General features: G+C 37.4%; 1 protein-coding gene across 1 annotated transcript; it reads left to right on the top strand.

Annotated features, from left to right (window-relative positions):
- The first annotated feature begins 1,606 nt into the window (after positions 1–1,606).
- wrnip1 (WRN helicase interacting protein 1) lies at positions 1,607–18,413 on the top strand. The gene is made up of 7 exons (XM_026207079.1): positions 1,607–2,369; positions 4,257–4,451; positions 6,604–6,836; positions 13,262–13,485; positions 14,725–14,880; positions 15,045–15,124; positions 17,573–18,413. The coding sequence occupies exons 1-7, from the start codon at positions 1,869–1,871 to the stop codon at positions 17,852–17,854; spliced, it is 1,671 nt and encodes a 556-aa protein (XP_026062864.1). The 5' UTR covers positions 1,607–1,868; the 3' UTR covers positions 17,855–18,413.
- The last annotated feature ends 1,236 nt before the right edge of the window (positions 18,414–19,649 follow it).

Below are 19,649 nucleotides of genomic sequence, written 5' to 3'. Positions count from 1 at the left end.
GCTGGCTGCAGTTCACTTAAAGGCCACCCGTGTCGCTAACAACAAGGGAGTCTCAACTCTATACATAAGCTCTGACCAAATGAAACTAAAGTGCATATGATAAGCTTATATGAGATGTAGCTTCAGATTTCAGCTTCTTTAACATAAAAGCATTTTTGTAACTCTGAGTATGTCCTGAATATCATTCTGTGGACACCAAATATATGCAGTGCAGTCCTTTGTTTGGACATACGCCTGGTCATGTTATTTTTATGTTATAAAGGTACAAACAGTTTCACATAATACATACTTCAGGTTGAACTATAATAAGCTGTTAGTGTCTTGGTGTTGGCCAGCCCCTAGTACAAAAACTGACATATATTTCCAATCTAATTTCATTATCTATATTATATTACATATATTATATATCTAAGTATGTTTAATATCTGTGTTGTTATTTGAATTGAAATGCAAACACACTCTTTAAAAACAAAAGAACCAACTAATGGTCCAAGAGACTTTTAGTTGATTTCCATGTAGCTGTGTGTGCTTATTTGTGAGTCTGCAGCACACGCCTTCCACTGGATGGCAGCAGTCTACAATGTTTTATCTCTGTGGAGCCAAGGTTTGAGAGAAAGACCTCAAACTGTACCATATATGCAAATGTGTGGTAAAAGCTAAACGTTTCATAAAATTCAAACCAGTAACCTAAACCTAGCTGTTAATAGTGCCATGCGTTAGTTAGTTTATCTACAGCAACATGGCATGACTTGCATGGAATTCAAAACTTAGATCACATACAAAAAATATTTATTTCAGAGGTGTGTGTGTGTGTGTGTGTGTGCTTGTATTTCTACCTGTTTGCCCTCAAGCTCGATATGTTTCAGCTCCCAGAAGCAGCGCATGGTCTCGACTCTCTCCAGATAGTGGAAAAAGGCCAGTTTGCCCAGAATGATGCTTTCAGGGCACCGATGCACAGCCTTCAGTCTGGCCCTTTTGACTCGAGGAGATTCGTCGTGAGTCTCTGTGTTTCTCAGCAGCTTCATGTCAGGCACTGGCCTCTCATGTCTTACTTTCTTTTCACAGCTAGATGTGTAAAACAAAGAGGAAATTAATAAGTGCATTAATACAATTCTGCAACAGAAAGTAACTGTGAAATATGTTTCATTATGTAGCTTAGCAGATGATACACATACAGTAATATCAACCTGGTCTGGTAATAAAACATACAAAATAACATAAGTAGGCCTACACACAAACATACAACATAAAGAAATTTGAAAGCAAACATAATTTATTATTTAACTTTTCGCAGGCGCAGTTTTTGTTTTACATGACTTTTGCAATTTGCTATTTAAAAACTCAGTGTTTTTTTTTTCTTTCTTTCTTTCTTTTATGAAGCTAAATATTTAACTGCGTCCTATGACAAAGTTTATATTTATATACTTTTCTACTTGACATCTTAACCTTGTCATATGAAGTAGCTGTGAGTTGCAAGCTGTATGTGTTTGATTCATTAAAAATAATCGACTCATTTGAATCATTCCATCCACTTTTAGCGTTAACGATTCATCAAAACGAATCGGTTCAGAAGAACCGTTCAGTTATGAATCGATGTAGACTTCTGTCGAATCTGTTTCTCGCTGTGGTGAACAAATAGTGCAGGAATCACTGTCAGGATATTTTAGAAGTTTAACCGAATGTCTGATTGATTCAGAAAGTTTTGGCTGCGGTTCAAAGTTCATGTGGAAGTTTGCTGTGTCGGTAAAGAAGAATATCGCGAGATTACAATACCCCCGCGTCATAAACTCTCGGAAGAGCGCTCTTTTTCTACATGTGGGTAAATGTCAGTGAGAGCTTAGTGATAAACACAGGAATACAGCGCGACCATGTCGCAGAAAGTGTCAGACAGTGTTACAGTGAAGTGTCCGGTTTGCGCCGGTGACTTTGATCCAGACAGAATTAACGCGCACTTGGACGAGTGTTTACAGAGCGATGTCCATCAGCACACAGCAGCTCAAGAGGAACCAGCAGGACCTCCGTCCAAAAAGGCCCGTACTAACACCCCAGACACCCCTCCAGCTGCTGCAGTGTTCTCCGTGTTTCAGTCCAGAGCCAAAGCGAGCGATCAGAAACAGAGGAGCGAGTCAGAAACCCCTGCTCCAGGTCTGAGAGTGATGATGGAGAAACCCGAGTGTCCCGATGGAGCTGGCGCAAAAGCGCTGAGGCTGAACCATGACAAACCCCTGGCAGAAGTCTTGAGACCCAGCACTCTGGAGGAGTATTTCGGCCAGAACAAGCTGATCGGAGAGCAGACCCTGCTCAGATCCCTGCTGCAGTCTCAGGAGATCCCCTCTCTCATTCTCTGGGGGCCTCCGGGCTGTGGAAAGGTCTCTGGTTTGTAGCTGGTTCACTCTTGTGCACCAGATATACCTTCAAGTCTTCTATTAAGGGGTGTGTGATCAAACTCGTGTAGTTGGGTGAAAGATGAAAAGGGATTACCAAGCATCAAAACAATAAAAAGTTAATCTAAAGGTGTCCCAAATGACATTAAGTGTAAAGATAATTTATACCAAAAACTCTTGTCTGGCATATTTAGAGAGAACTAGAATCAGTAGCCCCTAGGTTTCTCAGCAAGACGTTTTTAATCATTTCTAATATAAAAAAATGAGGTGTCATTGCATTATTTGAATATTTTAATACGCACAGGTCTGAAGTTTTTATTATTATTATTATTTTTACATGTTAATATGATGTTGAAGCCGTATTTCACAGCATTTAGTTTTAGCAAAAGTTATTTGAAACATTCAAGTAGATGATTGAATTAAAAAAGCTTCTCGTTTAAATAAAACCAGTTTTGGTAAATCATATTCAATGATTTCGATGACACCAGAGTGTGAATCTTTGGTCTTTGACCCAGAATCTCTTAAAGAATACATGTTATAAACAGGATTTCAGCTTGATAACGTGTTTCAGAAGTATTTAATCGTGTTCCCCGAGACACCAGGTTTAGAATTAACACATTTGTGTAGTATGTTGATCGTTTACTTGAGCCCACATTTTCACAAGTATTTGACCAATGAAATCGTGAAAACGTAATTTTAATAGCTTTAAAATATACTATGGGAAACATTGTGATGTCTTTACAAACCTGTAAAGATTTATTTATTTATCTTTTTTTTTTTTATTGTCTTTTAAAAAGGCATTTTTCTTAATTATGTTGTGTCATGCAGGTATAGAACAGAGTAAATAGTGGCAGAGTTTGAATTTGGGGGTGAACTTAATATTTTACAGAAGTCTGTACAGTATCAGTTTCTTTCTTCTGCTGAGCAGAAATGAAGAGATGTCATTTTTTGGTGAAATAAATGTTTAAATCTCAAATATTTAAACTTCTTTAAAAAATAAATTAGGCCTTCCGTCCACACTAAATTAGCATTTCTTTCTCCAAAATGGTACATGCTTTCTGCATCTTGCATGTCATTGCTGCTCTATGCACTCCTCAAGTCCAGATTGTTTGGCTGGAACAGTATGGTTTATATATTTCCAGACTCTTAAAACACATCACTCAGCTGCTGTAGAATAATAATTACAGTGTAATCTGACTCCAGTGCAATCTTTCCATTCCTTGTTTGAACTCAGTATTTTGACTAATAATGAAGACTCTTTGTAGGTGGTAAGAGCCTGTTTCAGTGTTATTATTCAGATTAGATTCATTAATAATTGTGAAGTTACATAGTGTGAAGTCTTTGGTTTTGTTTGAGCTAGTTGGCCCTATTGAATGCTATTGTAAAGTGACTCGTTAAACCGTGTGAAAGGCTCAGATTAGCGGCTGACAGGTAATGATAGTCCCTGAGGGTCATTTAGTGAACATGAATGTGCTATTTTTAAAAAGGCTGGACAGGATGATATACTTTAATGTATTTCAGTTATGAGAATGAACTGTCATGAAGATAATGGCACCGTGTGATCATCTTGCCCTCAGTGTTTGTACGGCAGATGTCTTCAGACTAGAAGCGTATGTTGATTGCTGTAGTGGTGGACAGTGCAGATTGTGTTGTGTTAGTAGCCCATCAGATTCAGTACAGACCTTCCTGCGTAACGTGTCTGGTTTCACTTATTTATTTTGGTGTTTTATAGATTGTCAGATGGATTTACAGCACAGCAGAGCAAATGTTGGCTGTCTGTGTCATTCTCCCTATTTCAATTGAGTCTAGAAGTACGGCTTGTCAGGCGTGAGAAAATGTTAAAGACTTTGTTTGTCTGCGTGTTGCTTACAGACCACTTTGGCCCATATAATCGCCAGTTCCGTTAAGAAGAAAGGCACAGGACGTTTTGTGACGCTCTCCGCCACCAGTGCGTCCACGGGCGATGTGCGAGAGGTCATCAAACAGGCCCAGAATGAGCTCCGTCTGTTTAAGAGAAAGACCATTCTGTTCATCGATGAGATTCATCGCTTTAACAAATCCCAGCAGGTCAGTTACATTACATTACAGCCCTATCAAATCAGTTTTGTTTTATTTATTTATTTTTTTACATATTTTAATAATCAAAAAGTAGGTCTATTAAATAAATGCAAAATAAAAAATTTATTTACTTACCACTAGAAATTCTGTGTTGCATATATTTTTTATTAATTAATTAATTTATTTATTTATTTAGGTGTTCAAATGAAGTCAAAAAAAACATTGATTTATCTTTTAATCAAAACAAATAAACAAACCCTTTTATATTTTGGCAAACAAAGTTCTGCACAACAACTTTTAAAAATAAAAGGGAAAAATGTGTTGTTATTACTTTTAAAAATATGTTTTAATGATTGTATTATTGTTATTTTAACATTGTACTGTACAATTATAACATATTTCTGTCACAATTTCTTCAACTTAAACCAAACTTTTATTTTGATGGGTTGCCTTAAAGACCTTTTATGTTTCATTGTATATGATATAAAGATGTTTTTCATGTATTTATGTCTGAAAACACAGCAAGTGTCACACATGCTTAAATAGTTCAAACCCCACATCTGTGCCATTCATTCACACTTTAAGAGTCTTTAAGAGAGACACAGAGATACACACATACTTTGGATCTATTCATGCAAACATGGCAAATTCCATGACATTCTGCAGACAATTCTGTATTTATAACTAGATTTGGTGATTCCGTCCATGTGTTCTGCATCATGGAAATCACAGAGCACTTGTACTGTACTGACAAAAATGATGAAAAGTGGAAAAAGATCCTGTAGCATTTCAGATACAGAAACTTGATTTGAAATTTCAGACTTTTTACATTTGACTTGTGTCTCCAAATAGATTTTGGTAGCACTGTATGTGATCAGGTGGGAATTGGAAATGTTGTGAGATGTCTGGTGTAGGGACAGCTGGCACAGGATCACTCTGGAAGCGTGTTTATTTGTGTATGACTGACAGTCAAGAAGAGAAAAACACCAGTGGCTTTAAATACATCCAGAATTATATTCAGAAAAGAAGCAGACGATATAGCATCCAAAGGGATTCCCTCCTCATGCTTTCCTATTTATCCTGGATTTAAACCACCTGAACCACATTTTGAATAAACCAAGGGACTTATATGTATACTGGACTTCATTGTGCTGATTTATCACTCAGCCATAATGAAAATACACATAGCTTATTATTTGATGCATTAATTAGTTCTTCAAATCAACTTTCCTGACTATTATGAGGCCACTTTTGATGGCCATCAATTGATAATCCTGCTTTTTTGCTCACATATCAGTACAGATGTTGAATTTACTGTACCAGCGGAGCTAAAGTTAAAATATAACAAATATAAATACAGAGAGAGACAGAGAGAGAGAGAAAGAGGATAGGATTATATAAAATATATACAATATGAATTATTAAATAAAAAACAAAATGTTGAAGTTTGCAAAATAAACATTCATTGATAAGTACTTTTTATATTTAATACTTAAGTACATAAAAAAAAAAACTTTTACTCCAGTCAAATTGAAAAGTAGTACTCAGTGTTTTTTTTTTTATGGAGTTATAATTTATTTGTGTATCTGTACTCAATATTTGATTTGTGTAAAAGTAAAATCAATTCACAATTCAAAGTTTATTATTATTATTATTATTATTATTATTATTATTATTATTATTATATTTCATACGTTTCACCGATTCAGCTTAAATTGCTGGTTAATTCTGCATTCATATTAACCTTATTTTATGATTGAAAGCTTCAAATTCTGTCAATGAGTTTAAAACCAAATTGAAATCTTGACTTTTTAAATCCTGTATGTTAAATTCTCTTGATTTTACTGATGTTATTTTTTTCTGTTTTATATTTTATTTGTACAGCATTATGGTCAACCGCTGTTGTGTCTATCAATGCTTAATAATCACATTTAATGAAATGAACAAAATAAATACATATTTATATTTTCCTAATGTGTCTGAAGCAGGAAAATTAGCTGAAAATACTAAGAGTTCTGCTTTAATCATTTAACCTGTTTTGCTTTTCCAAGACACTGTCATCTTCTTTCCTGTAGAACGGACCCACCTTTGATATTTCTGCCCTTTTGGAGAGTATGGTGTCTTCTCTTGTCCTCCCATGTCTCCTCTGTTCTTGTCTCAGGACACCTTCTTGCCTCACGTGGAGTGTGGGACGATCACTCTTATTGGTGCCACCACAGAGAACCCGTCCTTCCAGGTCAACAGTGCGCTGCTGAGTCGCTGCAGGGTTCTGGTTCTGGAGCGGCTGTCGGTGGAAGCGATGGGCTCGATCCTGCGCCGGGCTGTAGACTTTCTGGGACTGCAGGTGTTGAACGGGGATGCGGTGGAACAGGACACTTCAGAGGTCTGCTCAGAGTAAGTGTCAGTCGTGCCCTTGTTATCACGGCGGGTCTGAGACGGCCCATCTTCTGACTTCACTGCCTCATTTTGATGATTTATTAGTGGTTTGGATTGGTAAGTAGGACAAACGTTTGTGTCTCAGCCCGGCCTCGAGTGGACCAGCTGTGAAGTGCTGCAGATCAGGTTTTAGGGCCCTCAGGAGTCATGGAAGCATCCGCTGTAAACACAAACGGTGTTGAGTTTCGCTGAACCGAACGCTCTTGTTGTTTTATGAGTTTTCTCAGTCTGAAGAACAGCCGGTGACTTACTGATGAGAATGAGACTGTGAAGAAAAATATCAATCTGTGGTGTTTTCAGCTGATGCTTGAACAAAACGTTGCCAAAAATTATTTGTATCGTGCATCACGTTCGATAGATCACAATAAGCTTTGTGTTCTGTTACTTCTGATATGAAACAAAGTCTCAGCTTTTAAAATCTTTCATTCAGGAAATGAAAGCCTCAGGAAAACCATTTAATGTAAATATCTCAGTAGTTAATTAGAAAAACAAACACTAGTCTTGGTCTCTGACAAGTCTCGGGTAGCCTAACACAGTAGACATAGCAAGTGTTTTTTTTTTATCTATCTATATATATATATATATATATATATATATATATATATATCAATAATTAAATAATTACAAATATCTATATCAGTTAAAAAACCTTGCTACATGTACTGCATTTAGGCTAACCTAGACTTGATTAACAGAGGTGTGATGTGTGTACTGTTTGACTTGTTAAATACACTGAATAAAATTATAAAGGCAACACTTTTGTTTTTGCAAAATATTTCCCCATATTTCATGAGCTGAACTCAAAGATCTAAGACTTTTTCAATGTACACAAAAGGCCTATTCCTCTCAAGTATTGTTCACAAATCTGTCTAAATCTATGTTAGTGAGCATTTCTCTTTTGCCGAGATAATCCATCAACCTCACAGGTGTGGCATATCAAGATGCTGATTAGACAGCATGATTATTGCACAGGTGTGCCTTAGGCAGGCCACAATAAAACGCCACTCTAAATTGTGCAGCCCTAACCACAAGCAGTTCTGTCTTGGCAAGGTTGAGTTGAAGGTGATGGTCCATCATCCAGGAAGAAATGTCTGTTAGACAAGCTGAGATGCGAATAGCTACCGTCGGATCATCAGGATGGTATGAGAGGTAGAGTTGAGAGTCATCAGCATAGCAGTGGTATGAAAAGCCATGTTTCTGAATGACAGAACCTAATGATGCCATGTAGACAGAGAAGAGAAGTGGTCCAAGAACTGAGCCCTGAGGCACCCCAGTAGTTAGATGTTGTGACTTGGACACCTCACCTCTCCAAGATACTTTGAAGGACCTATCTGATAGGTAAGACTCAAACCATTGAAGTGTGGTTCCTGAGATGTCATTTGCCAGGAGGGTTTGACAGGAGGATCTGGTGGTTAACTGTGTCAAAAGCAGCGGACAGATCCAGCAGGATAGGTACTGAAGATTTGGATTCCTCTCTTGCCAGTCTTAGAGCTTCAACAACTGAGAGCAATGCAGTCTCAGTTAAATGTCCACTTCTGAAACCAGACTGGTTGTTATCGAGGAGGTTGTTCTGTGTGAGAAAGGCAGAGACTTGGTTGAACACAATTTGTTCAGGTGTTTTTGCAATGAAAGGAAGAAGGGAAACCGGTCTGTAGTTCACTAAAAGAGATGGGTTATGAGTGAGTTTCTTAAGCTGTGGGGTTATATGAGTCTGTTTAAATACTGAGGGGAAACCACCAGTGTGGAGTGATGTGTTAATGATGTGAGTGAGTGCAAGAACAACTGCAGGAGAAATGGCTTGAAAGAGATTAGATGGAATAGGATCAAGTAGACAAGTAGTAGGACAATTGGAAAGGATGAGTTTAAAGATTTCTGCATCAGAGAGTGGAGAGAAGGATGTGAATGGGTGTATGTTTGGTGGTAAGATATGTTTAACAGATTGTGGTGTGGAGAATTGTTTACTGATGGTTGTAATTTTATTACTGAAGAATGTGGAATAGTCATCAGCTGTTAAGAGTTGATGCAGGAGGGGTAGGAGGAGGACAAAGGAGAGAGAAAAATGTTTTAAATGTTTTAATTTTGTTTTGATAGTATGTTCTTTTAGCAATGAAGACTTTAGCAGAGAAGGAAGAGAGGAGTGATCGATACACTTTTAGGTCTTGCGATATACTCTTTCAGCAGCTGATGAGTGGCACCACTAATGCAAAAATAGACAAGTATAATCGAAAGATGTAATGTATAAATTAGGGATGCACCGAAATGAAAATTCTTGGCCGAAACCGAAAAAGAGAAAACCAAGGCCGAAAACCGAAACCGAAACACCGAAAGAAAATATGCCAATTATTAGTACCGTTGCATTTATTGCTATGACCGTGTACTAACTTTACTAAAATTAAGACATTGCAATTGCATAAATTGATATTAAAGTTTCAAAAATAATTACAATTACATAACTTATTTTTTTTTAAAAAAACATAAAAATACATAATTACAAATGATGCAAATATTTATTAAGCACATTGCAACAACGCACATTAGAAAATAAAATTCAAACTAAAAATGTATCCCACTCGTGTATATTTAATAATAATGTACAGGCCTACTGGCTGCAGAAAGGTTTTAAAATGAACAGTTCTCTCATAAAAACAAAGTGCATTTAGGTGAAGTGCATTTGAAAATTTTCTATGTAGGACTAGAAAGTGCATTACTTCTCCAGTTGGCAAGACTGTTATCACTTCTGGGGATGGGGACTTCAGACAGATAACCATCTAGCTGTTGAGCAGTTGAGCTTGTCATCTGCCTGACATTTGAGAAATATTTGAGAGAGTGTATTTAAATAGGGCCAGGGCATAAATAAACATTTTTATCAAATTAAAGCAGAAATCTAGCAGAAAATCTAGCATAAATATGGCTACAATCTGATATTATGTATGTATATATGTTTGTGTGTGTGTGTGTGTGTGTGTGTGTGTGTGTGTGTGTGTATAGTAGCCTAAGAACAAAATAGCCAACCTATTATTATTATTTGAGGCACTTTCTTGCAGAATTCCACTGAACATATCAGACAATGATGGTGCATGCCACTCAACTGGTGCAGAGACGAGTCTTTTTTTCTGCGCTCTGATCTGTCTCCTGCTCTTGGCGCTTCTCCGTCTCCGCGCGGGTTCTCCGCATCCAGCGCGGCCTGGATCATTTCTCGTGCGCGCTGCCTCATTTCCGCATCCAAGTAATGGTCTTTATAACGCGGATCAAGCACATTCGCGATGAAGTGCAGAGGATCCGACAAGATCTCAGTGAGACGTGTGCTAACAGACTTTATAAGACTGTACTTTTCTTTGTTTTCACTTCGTGGTCCGTCTTAATCTCTTTGTTAGGAGACGCTTTAGTGCTGCGAATAAAGGAATACGAAGAGAGAGAATGTTCTCACTGGTGTTAAGTGAATGTCGCGTGGAGCTCGTGGTCTGCGCTATGCTGGTGCACGTGCAGGTCGCGGTTTCTGTTTGCGTCATCACAACATTTCGGCCGTGTTGTTTCGGTGATAAAAGTCTATCGGCCGAAAACCGAAAAGGCCATTTTCGGCCGATAATTTTCGGTGGCCGAAATTTCGGTGCATCCCTAGTATAAATGTACTTATTATTTTATGACAGCTGTAGTATATGCAGTATACCATAGCTATCAGTGTACTGATTGATCATCTTGCTTTTTTTTTATGAAAAATGTAATTGTTTAATCAAAACCATAGAAGGCTTGAGTTTTTCTCTTTTTTTTTTTTACCGGAATTTTTAACGGTCACCATAAATTTACATAATTTAACATTCAACATACTGTACAACATTCAACATTATTCCATTCAAGTTGGCTGTAACCTTGTATGCCAGGTCAGATTTTTATTTATTGTCCGCTTTCATTTATGGAAGCTGCCATAAATGTGTAAGATGAGAGCCGTGCCCCAGTTAAACATTATCGTGTCCCAGTTCAACTTTAGGGCAGAGATTCAAATTCTTTCAAAGTGTTCATTTCACTCCGCCAATATTTTATGATGGAAATGTCATAACTGTCTACAAGAAACCAGTGCAGCAGTTCACAAATGATCTGGTGTGATTTGGGATAGTATGATTGGTCTGTGGTCCAGTGACACTCTACCTGGCCCTGCAATGCTAAATCTGGTTTAAATGAATAAAACAGATTTTAGTGGGGTATGAAGTGAGTCCCTTGTTTCACCCGTTTTTTTTTTTTTTTCTTTCTTTTTTTTTAGATAGAAAAACATTAAAGGGTTCATGAAGTTGATATGTACACATATATGTAAGTGGTTACACTACAATTTAAAAAAAAAAACATACTGCAAATTTCATTTGATTTGGAATTGACTGATTACATGTAATCTTGATTGCGTCATCAGTGCTCGTAATATATTACATTTTAGAATGTACATAATTAGATTAATGTTGACATATTATTCACACAATTGCAGTGAATCGTTCAAAATGTCTGTTCCCTCAGTAGTAGTTGATTCTGGAAACCTGGACATATTTTTTTGCCAATTTTTTTTTTTTTTTTTTTTTTTTTTAGGTGTGTATAATGTCATTGCTGTTTTCACGTCTATTAATCTTTGTTCATGTAATGCAGGGATTCCCAAACATTTTTGTCAGCCAAACCCTTTTGACTTATTTATTTGCTTGAAATATCTCTGAGGACGATCATAGTTTATAACACAGTTGCATATTTACAGTTCAGTAACATTTAATGGTCACACTGACATGCAGGTCAACAAATTCAAAAACTTAATTTTAGTGTTTAAGTTTTTAAATAATGTATTTTACATGATTATGATTGAATTAATTATTAGTTTTTTTATCAACTCACAAACCCACTGCCCATTTTGGGAAATCCTGGTTTAATGTAATGTTTAATGCATTTAATATTATGTTGATTATATTATTATATAATATTATATAAGTATGTCATGTTTACTGGTAAGTTTGAAACAAGGATGTATGTAAAATAATAAATTCTAAATACAGGTGCATCTCAGTTAATTATAATGTCATGGAAAAGTTCATTTTTATCAGTAATTCAACTCAAATTGTTAAACTCATGCATTAAATAAATGTCATGCACACTGACCGATGTAGTTTAAGTTTTTGTTTGAACATTTTCAGTGAATTGTTGGCCTTCTGGAAGGTATGTTCATTTACTGCACATGTACTCAATACTTGGTAGGGGCTCCTTTTGCTTTAATTACTGCCTCAGTTCAGCGTGGCATGGAGGTGATCAGTTTGTAGCACTGCTGAGGTGGTCTGGAGCCCAGGTTTCTTTGACAGTGGCTTTCAGCTCATCTGCATTGTCTGGTCTCTTGTTTCTCATTTAACTCTTGACAATAGCCCATAGATTCTCTCTGGGGTTCAGGTCTGGTGAGTTTGCTGGCCAGTCAAGCACACCACATTTAACCAACTTTTGGTGCTTTTGGCAGTGTGGGTAGGTGCCAAATCCAGATGGAAATTGAAATCAGCATCTTCAAAAAGCTGGTCAGCAGAAAGAAGCATACGGTGCTCCTAAATTTATTGGTAAACGGGTGCAGTGACTTTGGTTTTCAAAAAACACAATGGACCAACACCAGCAGATGTCATTGCACCCCAAATCATCACAGACTGTTGAAACCTAACACTGGACTTCAAGCAACTTCCTCCAGACTCTAGGGCCTTGGTTTCCAAATGAAATACAAAACTTGCTCTCACTTTGGATCACTGGGCAACAGTCCAGTTTTTCTTCTCCTTATCCCAGGTAAGACTCCTCTGAAGTTGTCTGTGGTTCAGTAAATCTCTTGACACGTCTGTGTGTGGTGCTCTTGATGTCTTGACCCCAGCATCAGTCCATTCCTTGTGAAGTTCTCTCAAATTCTTGAATCCAGTTTGGTTGACAATCCTCATAAAGCTGCGGTTCTCTCAGTTGGTTGTGCATCTTTTTCTTCCACACTTTTTCCTTCCACTCAACTTTCTGTTAACATGCTTGGATACAGCACTCTGTGAACAGCCAGCTTCTTTGGCAATGAATGTTTGTGGCTTCCCCTCCTTGGGAAGGGTGTCAATGATTGTCTTCTGGACAACTGTCAGATCAGCAGTCTTCCCCATGATTGTGTAGCCTAGTGAACCAAACTGAGAGACCCGGTTAAAGGCTCAGGAAACATTTGCAGGTGTTTTGAGTTGTTTCACAATTTGATTTGAATTACTGAAATAAATGAACTTTTCCACAACATTATAATTTATTGAGATTTACCTGTATATACTTTAATTATCTTGTACATTTCTTGATTATTTAGTGTATTTCTTAACATGAGAGTCTGGTTGGTTGAGCAGGCCTGAGCTCTGTGTGCTGTCTGTGTTCAGATCTCAGGTGTGTATCGAGCAGAAGGCGCTGGACACGGTGGCACACCTGTGTGATGGAGACGCTCGAGTCGCTCTCAACGGTCTGCAGCTGGCGGTGCAGGCGTGTGTGGCACAGGTGCGCACCACTTCACCCAAACCCCACACCGGCCCGCAGTCAATAACAGTGCGTGAGCAGCACATCAAAGAAGGTCTTCAGAGATCCCACATCCTTTATGATAAAGCAGGTGTGTCCTGTTTGTACTCAAGTCATCAGTTTGTTTCATAAAGTACAGTTATTGTGTCTCACCTGTAACAAACAAACAGATCCACCGAATTCAAGTCTGGCCACTGAACAAGCTCTATGGCACTTGTCAAAAATTTCTAGTGACGTGACATTCAACCAAGCATGGTGACCCATACTCGGAATTCGTGCTCTGCATTTAAGTGAGTGAGTGACGTGACGTGACACATTCGAAGTGCATTTAACCCATCCGAAGTGCACACACACAGAGCAGTGAACACACACACAGAGCAGTGAACACACACACAGAGCAGTGGGCAGCCATTTATGCTGCTGCACCCGGGGAGCATTTGGGGGTTCAGTGCCTTGCTCAAGGACACATCAGTCTCGGTATTGACCCGAGATTCGAACCCACAACCCTAGGGTTAGGAGTCAAACTCACTAACCACTAGGCCACGACTTCCCTTAAATTGGAGTACATTTGCAATCTGATTGTGGTATAGCTCTTAGGGTCTTGAATTTGTGCTGGTTGGATGTTTTTAGCTTAATAAAGTATTTTGACATAAGTTTACATGCAGAATAGCAAAATGTTAATTTGAACAAAATAAGGGATTGCATGTTAAAATTGCATGTTATTGTTTAATACAGTCCTTAATAAGCTATTACACATACTGTAACATATATTTATATATTCTCCACATGACAAAATAAGAACTGAATTTATAAAAATGACCACGTTCAAAAGTTTACATACCCTTGAATCTTAATACTGTGTCATTTCCTGGATGATCCACGACTGTTTTTATAATATGTGATAATAGTTCACGATTTGGTCTTGAGCAGTTCAACTATCTTCTAAAAATGTTAACCCTTTCCAAAAAGTGACTGTATGATTTTGAGATCCATCTTTAAATATTGAGGACAACTGAGGGTCTCAAACACAACTATTACTAAAGATGAAAACGTACTGATTCTCAAGAAGGCCACACAATGCACTAAGAGACGGGGGATGAGTTATTCAATGAAAAAAAAAAGTGTTATCATTTTTGAGGTAAGCTGCTGCAATTCTTTGCCATTGTAAACACTTGCAAGATGCTGGTGAAAACTATACAACAAGATGCAAGTAAACACCAGTGTTTTTTGTTAAATGCTTAGAAAATGTATTGTGTAATGCTCTCCATACATCTACAGTATATCCACAGTTAGTTTGGATTGTAAAATCTGACGTGTGTGCCGCACACAGGCGAGGAGCACTATAACTGTATCTCAGCCCTTCACAAGTCAATGCGAGGCTCCGAGCCCAACGCTGCCCTCTACTGGCTGGCCAGAATGCTGGAGGGTGGTGAAGACCCGCTGTATGTGGCCCGCAGACTCGTCCGCTTCGCCAGCGAGGATATCGGTAAGCAGACGCTCCTTTTCAACTCAACTTATTAACGGAGTTACAGGGAAACTGTTCAACATTTCCCAAAACCGCTGTTTTACTACAATAGAAACTTCATGATTAGTGTATAATCCCAAAGTGAGCGTCTTGACAGACTAGATGTGTTGTGGACTCTCCTGAAGGTCTGGCAGACCCAGCGGCGCTCACTCAAGCCGTATCAGCGTTTCAGGCATGTCACTTCATCGGCATGCCCGAGTGTGAGGTACCACACACACACACACACACACACGCAACACAGATACTGCCAGGGCTGAGAATCTACACACTTCTCATCATTTAGGCCCATTATTATTTTAATTTATATTAAATTTTCTTAGCCTGTAGAAATGCTTTATGAATACTGATATGGTATGAAGAAAATAAGATAAAAAAAAAAGTGTATGAATATTGATTGAGTAATCCAGGGGGGAAATTACTTAAAAGATGGGAGCTTAATTAATTTATTTTGATACATTGTTTTGATAAAAGGAAACAAAAAAACATTTCTAGTTTCAGCTTCAGACATTCAGAATACTAAGAGACCTACAGTATTGTTCAAAATAATAGCAGTACAATGTGACTAAACAGAATAATCAAGGTTTTTAGTATATTTTTTATTGCTACGTGGCAAACAAGTTACCAGTAGGTTCAGTAGATTGTCAGAAAACAAACAAGACCCTGCATCTATGATATGCACGCTCTTAAGGCTGTGCAATTGGGCAATTAGTTGAAAGGGGTGTGTTCAAAAAAATAGCAGTGTCTGCCGTTGACTGTACAAACTCAAAACTATTTTGTTCAAACGTTTTTGTTTCTAGGATTTAGCAATCCTGTTAATCACTAAACTGATTGTTGTATGACCACAGTTTTTTAAAACTGCTTCACATTGGTTGGAGTCAACCAACTTGTGGCACCTCTCAGCTGTTATTCCACTCCATGATTCTTTAACAATATTCCACAATTCATTTATATTTCTTGGTTTTGCTTCAGAAACTGCATTTTTGATATCACCCCACAAGTTCTCAATTGGATTAAGGTCTGGAGATTGGGCTGGCCACTCCATAACATTAATTTTGTTGGTTTGGAACCAAGACTTTGCCCGTTTACTAGTGGGTTTGGGGTCATTGTCTTGTTGAAACAACCATTTCAAGGGCATGTCCTCTTCAGCATAGGGCAACATGACCTCTTCAAGTATTTTAACATATGCAAACTGATCCATGATCCCTGGTATGCGATAAATAGGCCCAACACCATAGTAGGAGAAACATGCCCATATCATGATGCTTGCACCTCCATGCTTCACTGTCTTCACTGTGTACTGTGGCTTGAATTCAGAGTTTGGGGGTCGTCTCACAAACTGCCTGTGGCCCTTGGACCCAAAAAGAACAATTTTACTCTCATCAGTCCACAAAATGTTCCTCCATTTCTCTTTAGGCCAGTTGATGTGTCTTTGGCAAATTGTAACCTCTTCTGCACATGCCTTTTTTTTAACAGAGGGACTTTGCGGGGGATTCTTGAAAATAGATTAGCTTCACACAGACGTCTTTTAACTGTCACAGTACTTACAGGTAACTCCAGACTGTCTTTGATCATCCTGGAGGTGATCATTGGCTGAGCCTTTGCCATTCTGGTTATTCTTCTATCCATTTTGATGGTTGTCTTCCGTTTTCCTCCACGTCTCTCTGGTTTTGCTCTCCATTTTAAGGCATTGGAGATCATTTTAACTGAACAGCCTATATTTGTTTGCACCTCTTTATAGGTTTTCCCCTCTCCAATCCAATTTTAAATCAAAGTTCGCTGTTCTTCTGAGCAATGTCTTGAACGACCCATTTTCCTCAGGCTTTCAAATGCACGTTCATCCTTTTTTTCACAAAATTGATGACCTCAGTGATTGAATGCCACACTGATATTTTTTTTGAACACACCCCTTTCAACTAATTGCCCAATTGCAAAGCCTTAAGAGCGTGCATATCATGAATGCTGGGTCTTGTTTGTTTTCTGAGAATCTACTGAACCTACTGGTAACTTGTTTGCCACGTAGCAATAAAAAATATACTAAAAACCTTGATTATTCTAGTTAGTCACATTGTACTGCTATTATTTTGAACAATACTGTACATTTGGTTTTTGACCACTGAAAATGTGTACTCATGGAGCCATATTGAGTCCCTGATATCTCTGGAAATGAATCATGCAGGGCCTTAAAAATAAAAATACCAAATTAAACATTGGTAACACTTTAGTGCCAATTTACGACCAATTCTCACTATTAACTAGTTGCTTATAAAGCACATATTCTGCATGACCATATTCTACACCCCTAATCATACCCAATACTTCATCACTACCTTACTATTAATAACCAGCAAATTAAGAGACCTGTTGTGCCTATCTCTGGGTGAAAATAAAACCATCTTTCTAAACTCATTTTGACCCTCCTCTACAAAATAGTGGATTACACAGAAAATATTAATCCATGGCATTTAACAGTTTTGCCCTTAATCACTATTCATGTTAGTCTTCTTCAAAATAAAAATATTAACAAAACCAAGGTTTGCCTTTGTAATCTCTCTAAATTCATTAAGGTTTAGATACTTGTTCTAGGTGTTACCCTGCTGTTCCTCACTAGCGTTTATCTTCATTCTCTCCTACATCTCTTCTCAAATTATTTGAGGTCATTCTGGCGCAGTGTGTGGTTTATATGGCCCGAGCGCCCAAGTCTGTGGAGGTGTACAAGGCCTATAACAACGTCAAGTCCTCTCTGAGGAGCCATCAGGGTCCGTTACCGTCCGTTCCCCTCCACCTGCGCAACGCTCCCACCAAACTGATGAAGAATCTGGGCTACGCCAAAGGATACAAATACAACCCAAACTACAGCGGACCGGTGGAGCAATCATATCTTCCTGAGGAACTGCACGGTGTGAACTTCTTCACCTGGACGCCCCCCAAACTATGACTGATTGTCTTTCTAAGATTGGAGTTCTGCTGTTGTCTTTATCGCTGTTGCTGTATCTTATACATATTACAGATCGATTTCATGCCTTTGGTCCATATTGTGAATGAATAAATATGCATTTGCTTATATTATATGTTTAATGTACAACATGAAGATTGCAGCAACTGATTTCCATTTTTATCTCAGGTAAGTAAGAAATGAATACATAGAAACAATGAGATTGTACTTTTAAGTGCAAAAAAATCCCTGATTTGAATACGAGTGATTTGGCTTTATTCCCAAATACACATTTACACTGGCATTTATATTAGTTTAGCTTCGTCTTCCTTTGGTTTCCTCTAATATTCAAACTTGAGTTGCATCCCTGACAATTCATGTTTCAGCTCCATTACATGTTTGCATTGTTGTTTTACACTCTTATCTACAAGCCAGCAATAATTTTGTTTAACAGCACATGCTTTACTAGAATCATTTTTTTTTCTGCACTGAAAATTTTGCACTTACAAATCAATAGGTCAATGTAATTTTCACCAGTAATTAAAAGGATCGTTCATCCAAATATGTAAATATGTTGTCGTTTATTAATCATCATGTCATTAAAAAGCAGTATGATGTGGGTTTTCATGAAAATAGAAGCAGTCAACATTACAGTTCAGTTTTCGTTCCATTCGTTTTTCTCAAGGTTGCATAGAGTCGCTGATTCTTTGAGGGAAACAAACGTCAACTACAGTAACACTACTGCTGTAAATTCCCAATGTACAGTTACTGTTAATTGCACGAAATATCATTTAAAAATGCCCAAAATGCAATGCATATTACACTGGAGAAGCAATAAAATAATTGTATTAGTCATTTTGCAGTAAGGAACTTTAGAACTTTTTTAGAAATTACTTTATTTTTTACTGATATAAATTAAGTTGGTGCATGGTAAAAACACAGTACTTGGTAGGACAGCACGATATATTTAAATAAAACCGATAAAAACATTGTGCAGGCTGTGATGTGATTAACCTTCATTCGTCCCTCAGATTTTTTATTTATTTATTTTTAAATAATGTGTTGATTGTACCGGTCCAAGATTTCTTTACTTTTCTCACACTTGCACCTCGAAAACAAACAAACAAAAAAATTTAAATTAGAGTGGATTCAAGGAGTTTAAATTGTTGCAATAAAAAAGTAACACAAGTGTCCCTCGTGGGTCATTTGACACATATGGGAATTAATGGAATTTACTGAATTTTTATTTCTTTTTTTAAATATACAAAATCTGAGACAATCCAGTAAAGATTTATACTCAAACAAAGGGCTCAGACTACAGAATATTCCCAATGTATAAAAAACTCACACACACACACACACACACACGGCAAACACACTCTCATAGAACACATTATAATATGTTTCACATTTCTGCTGTGATATGACTTATTTGACTTATTAAAATGTCTCATTTTATTTTGTTTTTTTAACAGTTATTTTTGAGTGATGTGCCAGAGACCAATGGGTTTATATATTTATATATATATATATATATATATATATATATATATATATATATATATATTTTTTTTTATATATATATATATATATTTTCATAGTTTATATTTAGGCCAGACAATTAGGCGTGGCCCTGCTCCCAAACGTCAGCTAACTAATTAACTCCCTTTCACTAGCTAGGGCCATGACATAAACAAGCTATAAAACAGTTAGTTGAACAAAGTGTTGGGAAATAGTAAAAAGAGGACGAAGGGGTATAGGGAAGGGGATGATGGTCAGGTTGATCAGGGCATCTAGA

Source organism: Carassius auratus, chromosome 27 (genome assembly GCF_003368295.1).
Source record: "Carassius auratus strain Wakin chromosome 27, ASM336829v1, whole genome shotgun sequence".
Lineage (NCBI taxonomy): Eukaryota > Metazoa > Chordata > Actinopteri > Cypriniformes > Cyprinidae > Carassius > Carassius auratus.
The sequence above is the reverse complement of the archived record's forward strand: the minus strand, read 5'-3'. Positions and strand labels throughout refer to the sequence as shown.

Bases quoted from the DNA above. Each gene is read 5' to 3' on its own strand.
- wrnip1 (XM_026207079.1), top strand. From the start codon at position 1,869: ATGTCGCAGAAAGTGTCAGACAGTGTTACAGTGAAGTGTCCGGTTTGC. The intron at 4,452-6,603 runs GTCAGTTACATT...TTCTTGTCTCAG, and splicing joins GCTTTAACAAATCCCAGCAG to GACACCTTCTTGCCTCACGT. The intron at 13,486-14,724 runs GTGTGTCCTGTT...TGCCGCACACAG, and splicing joins CATCCTTTATGATAAAGCAG to GCGAGGAGCACTATAACTGT.